At 34.9% G+C, this 25502-nt stretch overlaps 1 protein-coding gene across 2 annotated transcripts in view; it reads left to right on the top strand.

Moving 5' to 3' along the window:
• Nucleotides 1–25502, top strand: part of BIRC6 (baculoviral IAP repeat containing 6) — a 152338-nt gene that overhangs the window by 6000 nt on the left and 120836 nt on the right. For both annotated transcript variants that reach the window (XM_070932506.1, XM_070932505.1), the window contains exons 2-14: nt 3954–4135; nt 5859–5996; nt 6649–6842; nt 8302–8413; nt 9654–9736; nt 10907–11129; nt 11214–11374; nt 15602–15660; nt 16479–17873; nt 22590–22739; nt 23151–23376; nt 23631–23791; nt 24691–24819. In XM_070932506.1, the coding sequence (XP_070788607.1) occupies nt 3954–4135; nt 5859–5996; nt 6649–6842; nt 8302–8413; nt 9654–9736; nt 10907–11129; nt 11214–11374; nt 15602–15660; nt 16479–17873; nt 22590–22739; nt 23151–23376; nt 23631–23791; nt 24691–24819 (3213 nt within the window). The remainder of the gene's footprint in view (nt 1–3953; nt 4136–5858; nt 5997–6648; nt 6843–8301; nt 8414–9653; nt 9737–10906; nt 11130–11213; nt 11375–15601; nt 15661–16478; nt 17874–22589; nt 22740–23150; nt 23377–23630; nt 23792–24690; nt 24820–25502) is intronic.

Here is a 25502-nt window from a genome sequence, read left to right as displayed (position 1 = left end):
AAATTGCAATCATTCTATGCGATTTTTACTATATATGGTAGACAATATGATATTTAATTCTTTTTGCACCAATCGTTTTATGCATTCATAGTCTCTTTCACTTCATCATTCCACCAGATATCCTATTCCACATTGCTCATTAACATCTCCATATATCTTGTAGCAATCTGTAGCATACATTTTTCCATTTTGTTCTTCCACACCCTCTTTTATTAAATCCATTCACTCATTCTCTCTGGATATTAATCTGACAGTTTTTCATTCAGGCCTTGTATTTTCCTGTGTGATAATTCTATTTGCATTGTTGCTTCTTGTACTTTCCCCCCTTTTTATTCTATATTGTCTTGCACAAGTTGAGCAGCAAACAGTTCTCAATTAGCACATTTCTAATGATTTTACTGGTTTTGTCATAAATCAATTAACAGGTAATACAAGAATTGAGAGGGGTAGATTAGGCAGAGAAAGAACTATAGAGAAAGAAATTCTTGTCTAGAACTTACATCTGCAACTTAAATAATCAAAGAATAATTGGTTTCTTGCAGTCCAGTAATCTAGATCTAAATTCAAACAGTGAATTTGGGATATGGATCTCCAAAGAAATTTAAGCAAGGGAATCACACCACATTTTTTATCATATTCTCCTGTAAGGGTTCACTCTTCCCTCTTATTTATCATCCATTATGATATTGAAATTTTGTAAGGCTTTCACTTTAGCTGGGTTGGAGACATTGCCTTTAGCAGTTTACATTTATGTGTTAGAAGGGAGAGGGGCAAGACAAAGAGGAAATGCAGCCTGGGGCTGAATAGGAGACAGAGAAAAGAGTTACGCTAGCCAATTCCTAGAATGTCCCAGGAATATCTATGAGTGTGGGAGTAGTAAAGGTTAAGCCTGGTAAGATTCTGTCTGTTGAGTACAAGCAAATGAAGAACTGAACTTCGACTGGATTGCTCTATGTCATTCTTGAGCTGGGCCTGATGTTCTGTTACTGTAGCTTCACAATAAAGTAAAGTTAGCTTATCTGGTTGTGTTTCCTGTCTGGTCTACCTGAGAAGACTGATAACAATCTTGCAAGTCTCCTACTCTCTTCAAAGGAGAGAAATTTCAGGAATGTCCTCTGATGGTCAAGATACTCTGCTATCCACCAAGCATCTGGCAGCAGCGTCATTGCAACCCCAGAAGCTAGTAGATGGGCAAATGACCACTTTGCAGAATGCCATGATAAAACTAATGCAACAGCTGAGGTAGAATTTGCCTCAACCCATGGCAGCACAACAAATTGCATCTTAGGCAATGCTTCTGCATTCCCATAGGAGCTTGCCAGAACCAGGATCAATTCTGGGCATTCTCTGCTCAATATGTTTATGGCAGGCAGACCAGTGGAGTTTTCCCATTGATCACACCAAAATGAATTTTGGATTAATTTTGCTGAAGGAAGCAGCAGCTCATTCATTGAGGGAACCATCTGATATTGGAAGGACCAGGACCTCGTGTAAACCTGACACTTTGGCAGCCCTATACAAGATGGAAGATCTGGGAGCTGAAGCAGTGTCAGAAGTAAATAAGAATATCCTGGAAGAGTTACATCAGCATTGTGTAATAATAGACATTGACTGTAAGAGTTAAGGCAGAGAACAAATGGTAAGGGGAATCTACAATCTGTTTTTCCCCATATCACCCTCTCCCAATAGCCTCTTCGGAAGCCAGCAGAGGAGAAGGCATGCGAATTGGATCAGCCAAGATTTCCAGAGAAAAAGCAAAAAGGAAGGGATCAAGGATTGTACGTTTACTATGGAGCTCCAGGACTCTTTGCCAGATCATGTCTGTTAAAAGCACCAGTGTCTTAAACAGCAACAAGATGCAGAATTTGTAAATCAACAGGATGATAGCCAGCAAGTACCCATCTCATTTCATAGTAGCAAACCAAGGAAACTTTGCCAATCCCTCCCCTTCTAGGAATTCCAAACAGGGGATGCGCCACCATTTGAAAAGAGCTCAGTAGGCAAGCATACTTAATTGCTCCTGTTACTGTTACTTTAGATTCTAGAGAGAAGGTGGAATTTTCTTCTCTTGTGCAGTCTAGGATAACCATAAATTTCATAAATACAGAAACAGTATAGAAATTAAAGTTTTCCATATGTAGTCCTTGACTTAGAGTCACAATCAGGATTGGAATTTCCATTATTAAGTCTTGTAGTCATAAAGCACAACATCACACGACAGCATTACTTAGTGATGTAATCTTGGCAAGCCCCATTGCCATTGTTAACAAAGAATCATGGATCATTAAGTACCCACCCCAACCCCACCCATACTTGGTCCCTCCTTCCCTTCCCTTGGTAAGGTAAGCTATTATCGCTTTTTTAACTCACCCAACCTATCTATCCCCCCCCCACAAATCTCTGCCCTTTTGGACACCTTGCACTCTGCCTTGCAGGTGGTAAGTAGCCCCAGAACCTCATGCTTTTGAGGCTCGTTGCCACGCCATTGATCACTGGCTTCTGGGTGTGCTGCAGTTCTGGAGCCAAAAGAAGCACTGGACCACAGTGCAGCAGCAAATCTTTTGCAGTGCAAGGAAAGTCCAATCAGGCCCAACAGTATAGTACAAAGCAGGTGCTCCATGAATCCCCAATAGTACAGCACAAAGCTTCTGCACAATACCACAATGCATAGTCACCTCCTCTAGAAGCCCCAGTGGTGCTGTGTAAAGCTGCCACTAGCACCGCAATATGAAGTCATGCTAGGAAGTCCCAGAGGCGCAGTGTGAAACCACCAACCAGCAAAGCTGTTGTCCAGCACCGCAGCATGAAGCTTCTGCCTCAGAAAGCCCATCCCAGTTGCCTTCACTGCTCTGTACTCTGAGATCCTGCATTCTGCAACCTCAGCTGATTTTCACCATCTTCCTTCTGCTGCGATGTAGCAGCCCTGGCCCTTCACAAGGCACCATGTGAGGCCATCTTCCCCATTTCAAGCTGGCATACTTGGTCAGCAGTGGGAGCAAGAGGACAGCAAAGGTCAGCTGCGATGGCAAGGGCTGGGGAGTGCAGGGGGCAAAGGGACATACATGGAGGAGGTAGATAGGGGACTTGCATTGCCTGTGCAATCTCAAGTTCGGGCAGGTTGTCAAGCACTCAAATTTTAATCACATGACTACAGAGGTGCTGCAATGGCTATAATTTCTGGTCATAAATCTTGTTCAATTCCTATGTCACTTAAAACGGTTGTTGAATAAAGACAAAACTAGAACTCATAGTCTTTTGGTTTTTATTCTTGTATATAAAGAATGTATTTTCTTTTACTACTCTTGATAATGTTCATTATTTGTCACAGGTGTGTGCATACATGTGTGTGTGCTTTTCTTTTTCAGAATGCATAGCAATTCTGTCTTTTGTTCAGATTATTTTTCATCAAAGATTGAACAATTTGGTCAATTTAGTACTAAAATTACTACTATAGTACTAAATAAATCATTAGGTTATGAATTAGATGGATGTTTGGAAGATATTTTTTATCAAAGTTATACTGAATAGGTATATTCAGGTTTTGGATTGTTGAAACATACTTGTCTGTACCTATAAACATTTCTTCTATGAAAAATTAGAATAATATTGTTTTTAAAAATCCAAGCTTTCTTGGGTTTTTCAGCTTTATTTCAAATATTTCTCAATTTAAAGTGTATTAAAATAAGGAAAATAAATATCTCTATACCTGGAGAAGAGACTACAGTATTAGAAGTTAGAATACCATTCATTGATATTCAAATGTAAATGTTTAAGGAGCAGAAACTTCGGTAAAATCTTCTCAGAAGTCGTGCATAGTGTCCTTCCATGATAGGCTTTCCCTTCTATGATCAGTGAGAGGAGATTGCAGTATATTTCAGCAGGATTTCATGAATATGCTTACTTGATTTGAATTAAAATCTCTATTTTATTGTTTTGCTTTTTACATTTTACAGCTAAGCCAGGTGGTCGGGTGAAATGTCAGTACATTTCTGCAGTGGATAAAGTCATCTTTGTGGATGATTATGCAGTTGGATGTAGGAAGGATCTGAATGGCATCTTGTTGTTGGACACAGCTCTGCAAACTCCTGTTTCTAAACAAGATGATATAGTTCAGCTTGAACTGCCAGTTACAGAGGTAAGTGATTAGTAGTCTTTCTGTTAGACTTCTACAGGAACCCCACACACCAGATCTAATTCCCTTTTAACTTTTTCCATTGAATATATGTATTTTTATTATAATACTGCTACTATGCTGGGAAAAAAAGGCTTTGTCTCTTCCTCATTTACATGTATCTATCATGCAGAATCTGATTTTCATCATATGCAGGACCTCTCAGTAATCATACTCACAAAGTAGCCTAGGATCTTCATCTGGTCAAGGAATGAATAATTATGCTTGATTGGTGGTAAATTTCAGGAACATGTAACCTAAATAATTCCAGTGGCTCCCAGTTGGTTTTCAGACTGATTTCAAGTTGATGATGATTGTCTTTTAAAAGTTTGAAATGCATCTTCCTGGTTCACCTTCCTTGATTAATAAGATTTATGTAACAGGAGATACATATTTTATCCCTATTTAAAGTCAGCTATAGAGAGATTGGAGAATATATTCATAGACCTATATACCATTAATTAGTATCCTTTTTTTCTGTTTGGAAGTATTTTAATTGAATTTTAGCTATTGGTATATTTTGAGAAAATCAGTCATGGAGATCTATTTAACTAGAATAAGAGTACTTAACTAGGAAATAGTATTATGTGTGCACACTAGCATTTTGCCAGTTGTGCCTGGATGATGAGAACTGGATGAAACAGTCAAATAGGAACTCCTTTGTTGTTGATCATACAACCTTGTTTTAAGTTTTTCAAGCTTGTAATGTACCACAAATAAGTTACTTCGGGATCCATATCGGTACAGAATACAAGAAATGTAATAGTTCAGTATGAAACAACATTTTAAAAGCATGGGTGAATACAAATCTGATGATCACTTGGCTTGTTTGGTTAATAATATTTTATTACTGATAATCAAATTATTGGTTTTTGCATCTACTGCAAAGGGTAAAGTGACCTAGTAAAGAAGATATGTTGCTACTTACTATTATTGTTGTGTTTACTATATTGTACATTATCATACATGCATCTCATTTTAAATTATATTTTTATTAATTTTTAATATATAGTGCAAATGATACCACTTGAAAACAAGACTTGATGATTTAATTCCACCGTGAAAAAAATGTATATTTAACAGAATATGAAATAGTAACAATTTTTAAAAACTAAAAGGCAGAAAGAAAAAAAACCTTTAGAATTGTGCTGTCTTGCCTCCTTGCCAATAACAAGACTGAGACCTGGAAGATTTCATTAAACCAGTCTTCAGAATGTGTCACACATGCACCTTTCCAAGAATATATAATCATTTTTATTATGAAAGTTGTAAGTTTAAATGAGGGATCTAATTATTTAATATGATCTGAACACCAGTCAGTTTCTTCTCTTTTTTTAACTAACTTCTATGGGTACTTTATAATACCACTTGGCATAATGCTGGTTTTGCTGTTTATCTTTAGGATATTGATATATCCCAATAGTAGTAGTTTATTTCTAAAGTAATTTGGATATGTTTCTTGTGAAGAAGCATTTTCTCTATTTTTACTTTGGATTTTTATCTGGAACTAGATTCAAATGGTTTTCTAAGTACTAAGTTATTTGTAAATGCCTTAAAATATTTTCCCATGTATGCCTTATTCCTTAAACATTTGTTGCAAAAGATATATTCTTTATAGAAAGTAAAAAAATTGAACTAATAATTCCAGTGCTAATCAGAAGTTAAAAATTTGCTTTTTGCATCTCAGGCTCAACAACTGTTGTCTGCTTGTATAGAGAAGATAGATGTGTCAAGCACAGAAGGATATGATTTGTTTCTTGCACAATTGAAAGATGGATTAAAAAATACCTCACATGAAACAGCAGCGAACCACAAAGTTGCAAAGGTAAGAAATCTTATCACTCTTTTTAATGCCACAGAGTTATCTGCTTTGCTGTTGCTATTCTATATTTGATTTTTAATAGTGGTTTTCCCTTGCAATGAATCTGTTAATCAAAGCTTGAACATGAATATGCCATATAAGGGTTGGGAAGGGAAAGTTGGACACTTTGTGTTTGGTTACCATCTTGTGTTTATAATAAAGAGAGGATCCATTTTTTAACCGTTGTTGTTTCTGTCTTAATGTTGGATATTGGTTCCTTCATGGTAAGCAAAAGTCTGAAAGAGAAGTCTTCGAAACATTTTATACAGTTATTCTTTTTTAATGAACTGTTTTCAGAACAAACATAAATCTAGTTTTTATGTTTATATTTGTAGGTTTGAGTATATGCAACTCCTTATGGTAGCTATGTTAGGTAGGGCTGCTGGGAACAATAAGTCACCAACATCTGGAGGGCCGGAGGTGTACTATGTTTGCTCTGTTTCAAAGCAAAATATCTCAAAGATGCTGGGGTAGCATATTTACTTTTAAAGACCTTTTATACCCATTAGCCTTGTCTTTTTATTGCATTTGTATCCTAAAAATACATTCCCATTGTGTTTTGGAAGCTGAGATCTTGTACTCAATAACTCAAATTTTATTTATTTATTTTTTGTAGTGGGCAACTGTTATGTTCCATCTCCCTCACCATGTATTGAAGTCTGTTGCCAGTGCCATTGTAAGTGAACTCAAGAAAATAAATCAAAACATTGCTGCCTTACCTGTAGCTTCATCTGTTATGGATAGATTATCTTACCTCTTGCCCAGTGCACGACCGGAACTTGGTGTGGGGCCTGGCCGATCAGTGGATAGGTATGGAGAAGTTAATTCACATTTTTAAAAACCTTTGTTTCACTTATATGTGTATTTTTAGTCCAATCTAAAGCAATAGCACAAAGTTATTGGGATGACAGATTGGCTGTTTTCAATGCTATGTGTGACAGTTCCTCAATGAATTCAAAGAACACTTGCTTGAGGAAGAAGGCAGAGAAATGGTAGGTTGCTTTTTGGAATTGTAAGTTTCCTATGTATACTCAGTATCACATGATTTATGTAAAGAAGTCACTATAGCAGCCTATATATGGGCAAGGACTATATATTGTGGTGTCAGTTGTAATGTTATCCTTGTGGATATGTTCCTTAATATTTATTAGTAAAACCCCAACCTACAGAATCATATTTATTTCTACAAGTAATTCAATTTCACTTGGACTCCACAGGTTTCTTTGAAAATAAACCTGCAGAATGCTGCATGTGCAGCATACACATTTCTGTGCAGGAAGAAAAATGCTAAAGTAATTTGGGTAGTAGGGAGCATTCTTCCTAGAATATTGATATATTGTAAGTGGTTGTGCTTCCTTGTCAAGTCATTTTGCATCCAGGATACAGTATTCAAAATTTCCGAAATGTCTAACATTTGAGAACTGGCAATTTGTCTGATGATTGATATTCTTCCTGTTTTAGTTTCAGGAGTAGAGTTAGAATGGTTTTAGACTTATTTCTGGATCATCTTGTATAGCTAATCATAGCACATCTTAGATACTCAAGTTACTTTATGCAGAAAAACTTGTAAAGACTAGGCACTATGCTGTTTTGTTTGTTTGTTTAATTTGTGGAAAGCAATTACATCTATACAGGGAATATAATTAGTATTGTGTTTGTAGGTACTTTAAATATGTTTTTAGATATATAAAACCAATGTGAAGATTGATACGGGGGGGGTGTTCTTACTGAGCTCAGTGAATAGGTATACTTCTGTGTGCTGCTAGTTTTGGCAATGTATTCTGTGCAACAAAAAAAAAACTGATTGTAGGGAACCACATGGATTATGGTTTATCCATTCCTGTTTTTTGAAATAATTCATGAAGGGAAAAGCCCAAATTCTCCATCTTGTATCTTCTTGCAGAGATACAAGAAAAAGATTGCTACAGCATTTTTTAACTTTTGCAAACTGGATGCTGCATTATCATTGTGTCTTGTAATATACCTATGAATTCACCTGTTAATTTTTTATCCTTTACCCTTAATTGTGAGCATGTATCTATAGTGGAGTACAGATTCTATAAGGGAGAATTATAGTATGGGTGATAGAAGGAGTAAGAAATTCAGCAGAAGAAATGCAGGTGATTATTTAAGTTGTGATTTTATGAGCAGGGTGCAAAAAGTAAATACTTTTGCTTCTTCTGGAAGGGACAGTGGTCACAAGATTGGAGAATTAACAACAGCTAGGGAGCCTTTGAACTGTTTGTAATTCCTTTTTTCTTCTTCCAAGGTCTTTAATGTATAGTGAAGCTAACAGACGGGAAACCTTCACCTCATGGCCTCATGTAGGTTATAGGTGGGCGCAGCCAGATCCCATGGCTCAAGCTGGGTTCTACCATCAGGTAAATAAATAGTTTTCTAACTGAAATCATAGCAATGTATTATTTTTAGTGTTGTATATTCAAATATTTTGTCTTCTGAAAATACATTTGATCATTTTCTGTTGGCCCTGACTGTGCCTTTAATCCTTTAAAGCAGTCACATGTTCAGTTTTTCAAAAATAAAGTTTGCCTTGGGGCAAAATAAATATTACAAATATTAATTTTAAAAATGCTGCCATTCTGGTCAAATGTTTATAAAATATATTTTGACTCCATTTGCAAAGCAACTTAAAGGATATAAGATGGGGAACAACTACATAACTGTCTTTGCATGAGGTGGAGTAAATGGTATATGCCATATTAGACCCTGAAGCACAACTCAACCACTTAGAAATAAGCCACTTAACCAGCATATTAATGATGTCGTGTTTAGTCTCAGTAAGTGGCATCCTCTGTATAACCTCAGTAATTAAATAGGAGTGGGCCTTACTTGATTGGAAGGACTCCAAGGAATACCAGAACTATAGACTAGACTGCAAAGTAGAAAACATCCCAGAAGATGGCAGTGGTGAGAAAACTCTTTGAAGACTGTTTTATCATACGACTTTAAAAAAACCTGATGGATTCAAACATGGGTGAGGAAAACACCCTTGTCCCTAGTCAACTTTCCAACTCTCCCATTATAGCTTTTTGCCAGCACTTTTAGCAAATAAATTCTTTCCTCATGTGACCTATGCATGTTCATGAGGTTACCTTTGTGTGTTTTCTGGGTAACTGGGTTTGTTTCAAAACAACCTGCAATCCTGCAGCCTCCTATCTATTCACTGTATTCACAAAAGTCTCTGAGGCTTAATATATAAGAGCTTTCTAGAAGTAAAAAGAGTCCTGAGGCAGACAGTTCTTAATATGTTATCCTAATGGTTTCTTGGGTTTTTTATTACTTAAAAATATTTTAAAAAGAGGGGCAAGAGTATTGACTTTTCTTTGTTAGGTAATTGTTGAAATATGTAATCTTTCCCATATTTTTATTTTAGTATGCCAATATTTCTAAATAGAGAAATAATAAATAAAATACTTTATTTAAATTATACAGATGGCATATACAAATTATTAGGGACAGGATGTCATGCTATGTTATTTTATTATTAAAAAGAACTAAGATAGTAGCAAAGATAGGTTCTCTGCTATGTGTGGGTTTGTATATACAATGTGGGATACTATGTCACATTTAAATTTTCATTTGTTGTTTTCAATTCTGTAGCCTGCATCATCAGGGGATGATAGAGCCATGTGTTTTACGTGTAGTGTATGTTTGGTATGCTGGGAGCCAACAGATGAACCTTGGTGAGAATGTAATATTTGAAACATATCTGCACTGCTTTCTGTTCTTTATGTAAGGCTTACCTTAGAAACTGGGTTAGATCTATTAATTTAGATCTTTTTGTGACATACTTAGGTTCAAATTTGATTACAGTATTTAAGTAATTAAAAACATCAAAATGTAGCATAGAATTCTTTTCGAATTTAATATTTAAATATTAAATAAAATATTTTTGAATGTTCAGTAATAGACATAATTTTCATTTGGGGAATTTTTCTCTTATTTAAAAAGAACATAAGAGTGTTTTAAAAATTAGATTAAATAATGATGTCTTTAGATAATGGAATGAAGAACCAGCCATTATTCCTAATCATCATTCTTAAATAATACCTGTAAGGAAATCATAACAATTTTAGAACCAATCATCCCATTATTATTCTGGAATTTAGGGATCCTACTGCGTACATCAATACTCCCTTTCTTATTTTCCAAATTGTCAGTTGATTTTAAGTTATTTACATATCAATTCACAAATCTGAGAGAAAAATGTTGATAGAAAGTATCTTATTTTTCTAATCGCTTATCTTTATACACTTTTTGAAGTATGCATGTTTACAGTTGATTGGCAATATATTGGTTTCTTTCTCCTTTCCCTAAAATTTTATTCATTTTTGAATTACATCTCAAGATGCTGAATTGTGAACTATAACATGTACAGTAGATGCATTGTGTATGAATTCATGTTATGTGAACCTTTATGTAAACGTTTTTCTTCAAAATCCCAAATTTCACATACATTCAGGTAAAAATTAAAAGTGAATGAGTTCCTTAATACTTTCTGGATCTATACTGTGAAAGATAAGATGGGGGAAGTACAGCTATCTATGTCAGTGGCTATAAAGTCCTAGAGGGTAATCTCAGCTTTCCAGATAAGATTATTTGGGGGTACAGAGAGCTGCAGTAGAGGAGTAATGACCAAAAATCACCTTTGCTCCTTCTCTGCAAAAGTGGCTACGAATAGGGTTTTGCTCACAGGAACTTTGGAATCTATACTTTATCTCTTTAACTTACCTAGGTGAATGCTTTTATCTTACAGGCTAATTAGCCAAACACCTTAGCTTATATGCAGCAAAATTACTAATGAGAAAAAAATAGTGCTTACATTTTAACACTTATCTTTCTAATTCATTAAGGTCTGAACATGAAAGACATTCCCCTAACTGCCCATTTGTGAAAGGTGAACACACGCAGAACGTGCCCCTCTCGGTCACGCTGGCAACAAGTCCAGCGCAGTTTCCTTGTACAGATGGCACAGACAGAATAGTCTGTTTTGGATCTGGAAGTTGCCCTCATTTTTTAGCTGCTGCAACAAAACGAGGAAAGATCTGTATATGGGATATTTCAAAACTTATGAAGGTATCTTGTTGTCTAGCGTTGTAATGCTAATTATATAAATAAGAATTTGCATTTAAGTTTAATTATGTTTTTAAATTTGCATAGGTGCACTTAAAGTTTGAGATCAATGCTTATGATCCAGTAATTGTACAGCAACTTGTATTGTCTGGGGAACAGAGCTCAGGGGTTGATTCAAGAAGACCAACAATAACATGGATAGAAGATTCATCTAGCTGTTCAGATATACCAAAATTAGAAGGAGACAGGTATGCTAATAAACATTTGATTGAATGTGAGTGTGCTTATTTTTTTTGGAAGAGGACATTAGTCATGGTGTACTGAGGTAAAACTATCAGTATTTAGTTCCTTCCAAAAGAAGATTTCACAATACATTAATTTTGGGAATGTGGACCAAAAGATGTTACTTTAATTTACATTTGATCCAATAGGAAGGGTTTCTTTTTACACAGAACAGTTGCTCTAAAAATACATTTTTGCACTCACACTTTTATTATTTTCAGTAGAAAATGTATTTATTTCATTTATATACTGCTGACATGACTCACAGAAATTTACAATGATAAGATATTGAAACAAAAGCAGGTAAAGCCCTGGTGGCACAGTGGTTAGAATGCAGAACTGCAGGCTAAGTCTGCCCACAGCCTGGACTTCGATCCTTAGAGGGATTGAGATTGACTCAGCCTTCCATCCTTCCAAGGTTAGTAAAATGAGGACCCAGGTTGTTGGGGGCAATATGTTGACATTTGTAACCTGCTCAGAAAGTGCTGTGAAGCACTGTGGAGCATTATGCAAGTTTAAGTGCTCTTGTTATTGCTATTGCTAAAGCACAAATTCCTTTGCATATTAAACATATTAAAAGTTGAATAGCAAATATTATGATATTACCAACTCAGCAATTTTTAAAGGAACTTGGAACAATACTTTTTCACCAGCTTTGAATACATGATAGAATTGTGCTGTTGTGATCTGCAAAAGTAGACTATTTCACAAAATAGAGGGTACCAGTCATCTCCCTTTTATTTTGGGAATTCTCAATTTCCTTGATTAGGATGACCTTACTGGGTGGAGCCATTTACTTGGAGATGGAAAACATCTTCGTGTTTTAACTATAATGGTCATTTGTTCCCCATTACTTATAAATAGTACTTGCAAAGGTTTGTGTTAAAAGCTTTTAGAAATACAAATTGAAAGCTAACATTAAAATATCAACTTGTTTGTAATATAAGGTGACCAGATTTTAACATTGGTAAAGAGGGACATTGTGGGCATGGCTTATTTTGTGGGCGTGGCTAGCTGGTCATGTGACCGGGTGGCCATGGCTATGTGTATAGGGTAAGGTGAACAGATTTTAACATTGGTAAGAAGGACACCATTGTGGGCGTGGCTTATTGTGTGGGCGTGGCTTGGAGGCCATGTGACTGGGTGGGCGTGGCTAGCTGGACATGTGACCGGGTGGCCATGGCTATGTGTATAGGGACTACTCAGAGGGCTGAAAAGTCATTTCTGACAGGTCCTCACACTTTTGACTGGTCCTCACACTTATGACCATCCTCACATTTATGCTCGTGCAGCATTCTTAACAACCATGTCACTCATTTCACAACTGCTTCTCTTCACCATGGTGACAAGATAGGGCAAAAACGTAAAATGTGAGGACAGTCATAAGTTCGAGGACTGGTCAAAAGTGTGAGGACCAGTCAAAAATAACTTTTTCAACCCTCTGAGTAGTCCATATGCACAAAAGGACTAACCAGAGGGCTGAAAAAAGTCATTTCTGACAGGTCCTCGCACTTTTGACTGGTCCTCACACTTATGACCATCCTCACATTTATGCCCATGCAGCATTCTTAACAACCATGTCACTCATTTCACAACTGCTTCTCTTCACCATGATGACAAGATAGGGCAAAAATGTAAAATGTGAGGACAGTCATAAGTTCGAGGACTGGTCAAAAGTGTGAGGACCAGTCAAAAATAACTTTTTCAGCCCTCTGAGTAGTCCATATGCATTAAAGGATACAGCAATAGAGAGGGATGAAGGAATGGAAATTAGAGTAGGAGTGAGGGTAAGAGAGGGAGGAAGAGAGGAGGAGGAGAAAGGAAGAGGAAGTAGGGAGGAGAAAAAGAGGGTGGGGGGAAGAGAAAGTAAGAAGGAAAGAAAAGAGAGAGGTGGTAGGTTTGAGGAGAAAGATTGCTGTACAATAAAAAAGATGAAAGGGAAGAAAGCCAACCCCAAGCAAATATAAAGATATTAAGATAAAGAATGAATTGTTAAACTTTAAAGAATAAAAGAGAACAAATATGAATAAATAGCAATAATTAGAAACACATATACAAACATACAATGTATTTTGTTTGAACAGAATATTTGGCTGGTTCACAAATTTAAACAGCGTTTAGTCATTTCAATTAAATTTACAATTTCTATATTTCCTTTTTGCCATATTTATTCCTCATCTATTTTTTTAAAAAAACAATATTACCCTTCATCCTCATCTCTAATCTTAATCAAATTCAATTTTTCCCTTCTATTCTATATTATACCCCTTCCCATTGTCATCTATTTTTATATCCATCCTCACATTGTTTAATTATGTAATTATGTAATACAGTTGTTTAATACAAATTCAACATTTTAATATAAATCAATTAGTTATAAAACTATCTTTTTTGTATATTAATCAATATGAACATGAATATTCCAATTATTTCCATGCAATCCAATTTCTTACAAATCAATTAATTATATTTACCAATAATAATAAACCAAATAATTTCCCCCATATATTCCTCTGAACCACAACTTAACCATTTCTGCTTTCAACACAATATACAATTAATAGTATCTCAATTATTACAATTCCCTAGTTAAATACAGCTTTTTTTTCTTTTGTGTTTTAAAATCTTGAACTCTCCTCCTAAATTTCCCATTGTTTGCAGTTTTTCACCTACCTTTTTTGGGGAGGAAAAATAAAAATAAAAATAAATCTCTCTGCCTCATTTTGTCACGTTGCACCAAAGATCCTGGTTTCGGTTTCGTTTCTGCAGTTTAGCTAGGGGGAAAAAAAACTGCTTCAGGAACTCTTTACACTGATTGCCTGTAGGGCGGCCCTTTGAAGCCCCGGGCAAGAGTTTAAACAGTTTTTTTTTTCTTCTAGCCATCAGCTGGGGCTCAAGAGGCAGCGGGAGAATGAAAAATCGGGACTTTTTTGAAACGCTGCGGGACGCGGGACAAATTGCTAAAAATCGGGACTGTCCCGCCAAAAGCGGGACGTCTGGTCACCTTATTGTAATACAGACAGTAAATGAAGTACATTAAGAGATTAAGTTCAACAGTGATTTTATATGAATTGCGGTGCAATTTAACTACTGTTGTAAGATTTATGCAGAACAAATGAATAGTCCATTTTAAAATGATTAATAAATTTATAAAATCTGAGGATGCTAATAACTTCAGAATTTATATTAACTATTAATTTAAATTTTTGAGTTTCTATTAACTGTTAACAATTAATACATCAAATTATTTATAGAATAAGTTCAGTTAAGCCACTTTGCATTTTTCTTCTCTTGCCATTTGATATAATGTCTTGGTTTGAATTATTAATCCAGAAGCCCATAGTTCATGTTAGTTTATGAAACCTTAGTTTATCACTTGAATGTCACCAATACAGCTCAATCCCAACTACAGATTGAAAGAACAGACATGAGTTGCCTTTCCCTCCTTTGTCTTTATATATTTCTTATATATAAAGTTTATTTTGTATTTGTAGCAGTAGCAGTTAGACCGCTTCATAGTGCTTTACAACGCACTCTAACCAGGTTTACAGAGTCAGTATATTGTCCTCAATAATCTGGTCTTCGTTTTATCAATCTTGGAAGGATGGCAGGCTGAATCAACCTTCAGACGGTCAGGATCAAACTCTTGGCAGTGGGCAAAGTTAGCCTGCAATACTGCATTCTAACCACTACAGTAGTTGTTACTAGTACATATTTGTCCTAATGTTTGAATAGCAAAATGCTCGCTTTTCAACAAGAACCAGAAACTACATGATTGACACTATTTGCAGTATATTTTCTCTTGATTTCTCTTGATTTATAAAAAACAGAGTATATGTCTTGATGATCTCACAAGTATGAGAGTTTAAGGTCAATTGACCCTCCTTATGGTTAACTTGTAGTCCTCAACAAATTCTTTCCCATATACTTCCTAAAGCAAAAATACAGGCTACTTGCTTCTGAATTAGATGATTATATAGGTTAAATCACAGAATGGATTTAAAATAAGTATAATCATCACTGAACTCATCAGTAGTTTACCTAACTAATTATGAAAATTATTTTTTTCATAATATTCATATATAATATGCTGGTATATTAACATGTTTTAATGCTAAAATTTATGTTTAGAAGTAGGTATATTGTATTAAATTGTTTTCTTGGCTTAATTTCTCTAATCTTCTTAACTTTAGTGATGATTTGCTTGAAGATTCAGACAGTGAGGAGCATTCCAGATCAGAATCAGTGACTGGTAGGCAATATTTTATTATGAAATAGAAATAACATTACTTGCAATTATTTGCAATGCTTTTGTCAATAAAGAGTAAGGATTATATACCTTGGTATTAGTCTTAATACTTTGATTTAGAATTAAGAAATAAACCTGTTTTTTAACATAAGAAACAGGGCAGGAGGAATGAGTGCAGTGAAAGTGTGCCTCATGATCCTTTTTCTTCTGCTCCTCCCTGCAATCTTTTCAACAAAGAAGGGGCAGCCCCCAAATCAAGATCTTTTTAAGGCTGGCTGATTGAGAATAATGTCTTCATGCTATTCTCTGAGGACAAAATGTATTTGAAACCCTTAAATGTTTTGGAGGTGGGAGATAGATCATTCTGACTGCCCCTTATTTTCCTTCAAGGTTACCACTGATGCTGAAAATATGCATAGGTTTTCTCTTATTTCTGCTTTAGGCATTGGATATCTTATATTTCACTTTACCAGTATAGAAATTATACCTGTTTGTGTGATGATCCTATATTAACACATTATGCAAATGTCTTATACCATATTTTAAATGCATTTCTCTACCTGGTAATTTACTTTTATTCTGTAAAAATTTTAGGTGTCTGATGTTCACATGACAAAGCATATTTTGCCATCTTCAAGCTTAGGCAAGCTACAATTATCTGGTTTGGATAAAATAGAAATATTTGAAGATATCATTAGATGTTGGTTTGCGCGTGTGTGCGCGCGTGTGTGCGTAAATTAAATAAATAAATAAAATGTAAAGGTTTACAAAAACACAATGGATAAGATTTGGTTTTTTACATTGTATATTTTATCTTTAAGGACACACATCACAAAAGGAAACCATGGAGGTCAGCCTTGATGTAACTGCTCTCAGCATTCTTCAACAGCCTGAGAAGCTTCAGTGGGAAATAGTTGCAAACGTACTTGAAGACACAGTGAAAGATTTAGAAGAACTTGGGGCAAACCCTTGCCTAACTAACTGTAAAAGTGAAAAGATGAAGGAAAAGCATCTGGAACACCACAACATTCCCTTTCCTTGTTTGTTAGCTGGAGGTTTATTAACATACAAATCGCCTGCTACCTCTCCTGTTAGTAGTAATTCTCAGAGATCACTGGATGATTTAAGCAGGACTCAAGCTGGTAGTATATCAGACCTGGGATCAACTGACAATGAATCCTGTACTAATTCAGAACTGAATTCTCCTCTGGTAAGGAGGACTTCACCTATACTACTGCTTTACAGCATTAAGGAATCTGATGAAAAAGCAGGAAAAATCTTTTCACAGATGAACAATATCATGAGTAAAAGTTTACATGATGATGGTTTTACAGTCCCACAAATCATAGAGATGGAGCTGGATAGCCAGGAGCAATTGCTGTTGCAAGATCCTCCTGTGACATACATTCAGCAGTTTGCAGACGCAACAGCCAGCCTAACTTCTCCGGACTCTGAGAAGTGGAACTCAATGGTTCCCAAACCTGGAACTTTGGTTCAGTGCCTAAGACTGCCAAAGTTTGCAGAGGAGGAGAATTTTTGTGTAGATTCAATCACTCCTTGTGCAGATGGAGTTCATTTATTAATAGGACTGCGGACATGTCCTGTTGAATCCCTGAGTGCAATAAATCAAGTAGAGGCCTTGAATAATTTAAATAAATTAAACTCGGCACTGTGTAATAGAAGGAAAGGAGAAATAGAATCTAATCTTACTGTAGTGAATGGTGCAAATATCAGTATGATCCAACATGACTCACCAGCAGATGTACAGACGCCCTTAATAATCCAGCCAGAACAACGAAGTGCTAGTGGTGGTTATCTAGTGCTTTATAAAATGAACTATGCCACTAGGATTGTGACTCTAGAAGAGGAACCTATAAAAATTCAGCACATCAAAGACCCCCAGGATACCATTACCTCATTGATTTTGCTCCCACCAGACATATTGGATAATAGAGAAGATGACTGTGAGGAACCTACAGAGGAAATACAATTAACTTCTAAGAATGGCAGCGAGAGAGAAAAAAGATCGGAAATCTCTGCTCTTGGGCATCTAGTAATAACCACTCAGGGAGGCTATGTTAAAATATTAGATCTTTCAAACTTTGAAATCCTGGCCAAAGTGGAGCCACCTAAAAAGGAAGGTACTGAAGAACCAGACAAATTTGTCTCAGTAATATACTGCTCAGGCACTGATAGACTCTGTGCATGCACTAGAGGTAAGATTTTCGTTTGTTTTAAAAAAATGCTTCATTTTTCCAGGTTTCTCTGTTTATACCCTGGGGTGTCAACTGGGGAAAGAAAAGTCAAAATGGTAGCCATGACCATCTTATCAAAACCCTGCCGTCTTGTTTGTTTGTCATCCATAACTTCTGCACATATATGGGCTTCAGTCTCACAGTCATAGCTATTGTCCTGATCTTTAAGAGCCTACAGATAGATGCCTATTAATTTCTCTTCTTTATGTTTTTATTTAAATTTAAAATATTATTTTGTACTATTATCTATTTCAGAATAAAAACATAACTTATTTTATGGGTAAAATTTCAGTGAAAAAAATGGTGAAAATAAGACTCCACTTAATAATATAGAACAAAATAATAATGCAAAACACACAAGTATCTAATGTAACTCTGTGTGTGTGTGTGTGTGTATGTATGCACTAATTATATATTAGAGACAAAAATAGTACTAAGATTGAAGAGAAGTTTTTTCCTGAACTAACCAAGTTTGTAAAAAATTATTTTTGAAATATTTTTAAGACGTTTACTAATAATACATTGTTGTCTTAGTTTGCATGCGCCATTTCCAATACCTTTAAAACTTTAAATTGCTGATTAAGGGTAATGATTTTGTTATGATGATATTTTGTTTTTGGGTTTTTTGAAAAATCTATTACCAGCCATTTTCAGTCAGTTTCTCATAGGAAGCAAGATCAAATTTAATTTTTCCACCTAGTAGGGCCCAGATATGTCTAACAACTGCTTTCAGTGCTGGAAATATAACCAAATTCCTACTTTAATTAGTGCCCAGGACTTGCCAAAATTACAAGAACACTAAATCATACTTTGAAGCCATGCTTACATATTCAATATTATGCCCATTCCAATACATAATTGAGGTTAATAGATAAGCCCAATGATACTGATTAAAATGAAGAAGATAAAAACTATTATTGTCATAAGACTAACACAATTTTTAACAAAGAAATCCTGGCTATTTAATTAATTCATAAAATATTAGCTATTAATTTAGCAATATGTTTAAAATAAAAATCTGTTTATAGGGCCTAGAGGGCATTCTTGTCTTAGTACCTGTTTTCATCTGGGTATTTTTACATTTTTAAAATAATCTTATCAACTAAATTGTATATTTTCCTGGAAATAATAATCTCTGGGTAATAAATAACTGGGCAATAAACAAAACAATGATAGTTTAACCATTAGCTATATTTGACTTCTAATTAATTTTATTTATTTTATGAAATCTTGCAAGTTCTACAAATTTAGATAGAGAGCAGTGGTGATCATTGAAAAACCCTGAATGTTATTTGCATATAACAATAGCTTCCCTTCAAATTCAGCTAGCATATTCCATTTATTTCACATGTTTGTCTTGTAAACCATGCCAAGGGTTCCAACACCAGATTGAAAGTTAAATGTAATAAAGGACAACTTTAATAAATTCCATGTTGTATTAGTTGGGTGACCTTGTTATTGTGATTTTTCTCTGACAAGTCTATGATTACAGTATAAAATTGGAGTTTGAGAAATATTAATTGTAGTTTGCTGTTATTATTTATTATTTATAATTATTATGATTCAATTGGTTTTAATCCTGTCTTCACCACCCTGAGGTGTGATTTGGCCTTTCCAAATGTCATCTTATCAATAATATCCTAGATTTCCTAAAAAATTAAGGGTGCGGCCAATTCCTCTGAGTGTACATCTGAAATTATTGGAGGATTTAAGATATTTTTAAAAAATTGTCTGCTTGCCTGCTATGTCCAAAAAAATGAAAATTAATTGCATTATAATTGGTATGCATTGTTCCCAAGGAATTTTTTATTAGACTTATTATTTTACTTCATTGTAAATATGTCATTTGAGAAGGCAATGATTTTCCAGATTTTTCTCTGTATTCCCAATGCAGTTGTTTTACTTGTTTTAAGAAATATTCTATGTCCAATTGAACTAATTCCATTTTAGTAAAACTGTTTTGCTGCCTATTCTTTTGATGTTGTTTTAATTTTAAACAGGATGGATAAAAATCAATGATTTTTTTTAAAAAATCAAAAAAAATCAGATTTTTTATTTAAATTGGATTTTTTTTATTTTTATCGAATTTATTTAATAAAAAACTTTTGGGGTAAAAATATTGTAAGATAGTTTTCTATTTAAGATACATAAATAATTTAGTTTATTCAGCATGAAATGGAGCTTAGTTATGTAGCATAAAGCGGTATATTCTGCAACACTGGGACTATCGGTGAGTCAACAGTGGGTCAAAGGAGTAGCGGAGATGACAGTTGCTCTTTAAAAATTATGATTTAAATCGAGTTGATTTAAATCAAGCCTTTTTACTAGTGATTTAAATCATGATTTAAATCAAATCCACCCTGGTTTTAAATCAGTAATAGTAATTAATGGCTACTATCATTATCTGTTATGAAAAAAATGCTTGGAATATACCACAAACTATATACAAGTTAGTACAACGTCTCTTTATTTAAGGGAAGAAATGTTTGTTCCACAGCATTCCAAATTTTCCAACAGGGAAGCAGCTAGACATATGAGTCTATTAAGCTAAAGGATCCCATTATCAAATCTTCAGCTCATAACTCTACTTATATGAATTTTTCAAAGCTTAAAGTTTGTTCTTTCTTAATTCTTCATGAAGCATTATCTAGATTTATTGCATAGCGTATCTCTGGGATCAGAGAAATAATCTCTTTTCCTTGTGGTTGAAATACAGTTAACTTGAAAGAAAACATCAATTAAATTTTGTTTGTCTTTTTAATAAATCTCTTAAAGGTTTGAAGACTTTTCTTTTTTGTAACATGGCAGGATTAATATGAAAAAGTAACATTTTATCTTCACCCCAATTTAGTTTCTTTAGTTCACAAGCTTTTTGCATATTTTTTCTTTTATCTGTGTACAAATCTTGTTACTATATATTTCTTGGTTTTTACATTTCATTGGACTCAGATGACTCTAAGGATGCATTCTTCATCTATTTGAAAGCTGTATATCTGGTAGTTTGTTGTTCAAGTTTGAGAGAAGATTTCCAATTATATTAGTATTTTCTGTTTTTTTCCCTTTCCTGATACCTTTAAGTCTCAAATTAATTATTTAGTTCTAATCCAGTATGTCGGACAGATCCACTCTAATGTCAGTAATAACCTTTTGAATTTTTCCAATATCAAGCTCATTATTCATACACCATCATAGAGTTTTTGTGCTGTCCTACTCACTCTCTCTCACACACACATAATGGTGATTTAGTGCCCATTTAGCTAATAGTAATTGAACGCTTAAATTTTTAAAAACTATTAAAGAAAATCTAATGCTTATATAGCATCTCACTGCAAACAGGATGATAATGTGAAAAATCAAAGGAAGTGAATGACAGGAAATGACCAGTACTGAAAAGATTATTCCTCTCATATTTGTCATCTTCCCTTATTTAGAATGGAAATCTAGCAAAGCTTTTCTGAAGATGATTTTAAAATCTGAGCATGTTATATTAAGGAAGATTCCTCAATCTATTCCTAAATTGTTTATGATTTTTATTATATTTTTGATACTTTATCAATATGCTGATTTGGGACTGGAAGTAGACTGTAAATTATAAAATATAGTGTAGATTATAATCAGTATAGATTATATATTCTTGCTATCAGTCATGCTGTTCTAATTTGAACTGGTTTTAAGTTTCTAGTTCCTCTACCAAGTCAGCTCTGGATATAAGGACTGTTAAAAGCTAGCAAAAGCTAGGACAAGCCATCCTAGCAATAAGGAATCTAAGAGCAAACTTAACCCCAGAGCCCCCAGAGATAAGGAGAATCCAAGACCTTAGTGCCTTCCGCCGTGCCCTTAAAACCCACTTTTTCCAGCAAGCCGGGCTGGCTTAAGAAGAAATTTTAAATGTTTTAATTGGTTTGTATTTTTAATTTTGGGCCAAATTTATATATATTTTAATTGTTTTTTAATATTTGTATTCCATGTTTTTTAATTCTGGCTATACACCGCTCTGAGTCCTCAGGGAGAAGGGTGGTATATAAATTTAAAAATAAATAAATAAATAAATAAACTAAAATGCTTTTTAAGATTATGTTAAATTCCACTTAGAGGGACAGCAAGTATCCCTCCACTGTATGGATAAAGTATTATTTTCATCTTTTAAACCATTATTATTTTAATGTGTTTCTTCTGGATACCCAGTGGCTCATCTGAAATTATTAGAAAATAGAGGTGGAGCTAGGTATCATCTTTTGTTGATATCTCAGAATGTACCTCTGTATAACTCTCCTAGTGTTTTATATGGATATTAAGTAGATTAGGAGAAAAACAATCATCTGCTAACCTGAAAGAATGAATGTCCAAGGAAATGAACAACAGTTCTTTAGCACCATGAGAACTGAAAATCCAAGTAACAATGGAACTGCTGCCAGTGGTATTCCAAGAATAACAGCTCATCAAAACTCGACCCAGGGGAGTCAGAAGAATCACAATTCCTCCATTTTCTTAAGAAAGATCATCTCATCAGGAAATATTACTGTGCCATACAACATACTCAAAACCTGATTCGAAAAACCTGTCTCGCCCAAGAAAATACACTCCATTGAAGCATTTTGTCAAAATGAGTTCGTGCGTGCATGTGCTTAATTTGGACTGCTGTGGACTTCCATTTAAATTCTCAACTCTTTCTTTTAGGTGGAGAACTTCATTTTCTCCAGATTGGAGGAACTTGTGATGATGTTGATGAAGCTGATATTCTTGTGGATGCATCTCTGTCTAAAGTGACTGAGCAATTAACAGAAGGCACAAAGCCTTTATCTAATCCTTCAAGTCCAGGCATTACAGGTAAGTCTTCAATTTTACATTCATATTTTCAGAAGGTATACTAGTGAATTGAAGAAACACAATACAGTACCATTTTAAAATCATAAATAAGCAGTATACTTTGGGGGGGGGGGGGTTGTGCCTGCCTGCTGCAAAAATTCTCATCTGTTTTTATGTGTTACTTTTGCAGAAATGTGTTTTCCAAACTAAAGTGAATATTGAAACCTGACCCAGAATGTTTATAGATTGTTTCTCCCAGCAGCAGATGGCTAATCAGTTTTATTTCTAAATGCCAGCTAGAGGCTCTGTAACATAACATGCATGAAAACATGGTGCCATGAAATATGTATGTGTACTTAGTTTTAGTGTAGCTGAACCAAAAGACAAATTAAATATTTTAAAAAATCTTTTTACCTTCGAATTAAAAAACAGGAGTTGATCTTCTGGTGGACCAGCCATTCTCGCTTGAAACTTTGACATCTTTAGTAGAGCTTACTCGTTTTGAAACGTTGACACCACGATTCTCAGCTACAGTTCCACCATGCTGGGTTGAAGTGCAACAAGAACAGCAACAAAGGCGACATCCACAACACTTGCACCAGCAGCATCATGGGGATGCAGCTCAACATACCCGGACTTGGAAATTGCAAACTGATAGGTAAATCATTTGCCTCCCTACTTTATTTAAACATTGAATCTCCTGTTATCTTGAGTTATAAATGGAATTCCCTAGTAGGAACCTTCTTTTATATATTTTTTTTTTAAATCCCTGCTGTATTATTTTTATAAATAACTCATGCTTGCGAATATACCTAATACTCCTTCCTCCTTCAGTTTTCCCCACAACAACAATCCTGTGAGCTCTTTATCTCATTGAACATTATTTTCTTTCTCCATCTTTTTTCTTTGTAGCAACAGCTGGGATGAACATGTCTTTGAACTGGTTTTGCCAAAGGCTTGTATGGTTGGGCATGTGGATTTCAAATTTGTTTTGAATTCAAGTATCACAAACATTCCACAGATTCAAGTGACTTTATTGAAAAATAAAGCTCCTGGCTTAGGGAAAGTCAATGGTAAGAAAATAACTGAATAATTTGCTTTCAGTAATATTTATATATTTTTAATGGCATTATTAAGCCATCAGTAGCTTGAACATGTTAAAGCGATGTCAGATGAAATGAAATATAATGGGTGAACAGTGTTCCATGGTGAACAGAAAGCAGTAGGTATCACTGAATGTTAAAATGAGATCTCCTTCAATAAATATTTTTGCTTGTTTTAAGAATGAGGAAATGCTCTAAATGCTAACTTTGATTTCGATACTTTTTCTTTGTGTTGCAGGAATTCATTTCAGTTCTATTTTTAAACAATCCTTTTTTATTTTCATTTTATTAGCATTTTACAGATATATTTGTCTTGATATTTAATATAATTTATTTAATATAATTTATTAAATTATATTAATTTATAATATAATTTTAAATTATATTATAGGGCGGCATATTAATATAATTTATATGCCGCCCTATCTCCATAGGACTCAGGGCGGCTCACAACAAGTAAAAACAAAGCCAATACTATTTAAGTAACCAAGAATATTGTGAAATTTAAGATTTGAGGATAATGTGGCAATTCCCATTTCTCAGATTTAGCACTTTGCTAATAATTGCCCCACAAACCCACTCTCTATCAACATCATAATAGCATTGGTGATCATATTAATAGTAATTAAATCTATTTTAATTTTTATCTTTGCCATGCTTCAATCTTAGAGCATAGGTCTTGATGTACCACACAAAAGCCAAGAAATTTTAAGCACCAATTGTTTCATGGTTTATGATAGTTTTAAAATATTTAAAAATATCTGTATAACACATCCACAACATATTATGTAATAAAACTATGCTCCAAAAGAGGTTGTGCTAATTAAAAAAATCTGAAAGTGTCTTTTATCTATGTATTTGTTCCCCAGAAGCAGCTGTAGATAGACAGATAACTTTTCCTCTGTCACCAGCTCATCATGAAATGGAAAGAAATGGAAAAACAGGGTTGGACGATTTGAATGAAGAAATGCAAAACATGGATGTAGAAGAGTCACAGTGTAAGTTTTGCTAAAGTATAACATTCTTTTAAATAGATTTGCCACATAGAAGTTTGCTGGATATGTTTTAGAAGGAAGTCTAGTGAACTTTTGCTTCTGTGTTCCATTAGTAGTTTCCTCTAGTGCTGTGATGGCGAACCTATGGCACACGTGCTGGAAGTGGCACGCAGAGCCATTTTTCCAGGCACGCGAGCTATCGCCCAACGCACCTGCAGCTGTGCATACATGTGCGCCCCAGGTGGTGATTGGGCCTCCAATATGCATGCGCGCAATTCAGGGGACCCAGCTGGTCTTTGGAGCTCTCCGCATGCGCGCATTCGCATGAGAGTACTGGTGTGCACATGTGCAAATGGCGGTCACACACGTGCATTGCAAGTGTGAAAAACACATGCATGTGCAGATGGTGCAATTGTGCGAAACCTGTGCATATGCACAGATAGGATTGTGTGCACAGTGCACAGTGGGGCGCCTGCGTGCAAGCTGTGTGCATGCACAGATGGTGCGGTTGCGCTCACAGCGCATGGGGAGGAGCAGCGCACTAGGGTAGATGGCACGCACGTGCAAAGCACGTACCTGTTCGGCACTCGATGAGTAAAAGGTTTGCTACCACTGCTCAAATGCTTGTCTTTACTGATTGAAAAAGGAATGGTTTTAGGCCCTGGATGTATGTTACATTGTTATTT

Source organism: Pituophis catenifer, unplaced genomic scaffold (assembly GCF_029215685.1).
Source record: "Pituophis catenifer annectens isolate HBS135680 unplaced genomic scaffold, rPitCat1.0.hap2 SCAF_1, whole genome shotgun sequence".
Lineage (NCBI taxonomy): Eukaryota > Metazoa > Chordata > Lepidosauria > Squamata > Colubridae > Pituophis > Pituophis catenifer.
This window is presented reverse-complemented; position numbering and strand designations above follow the sequence as displayed.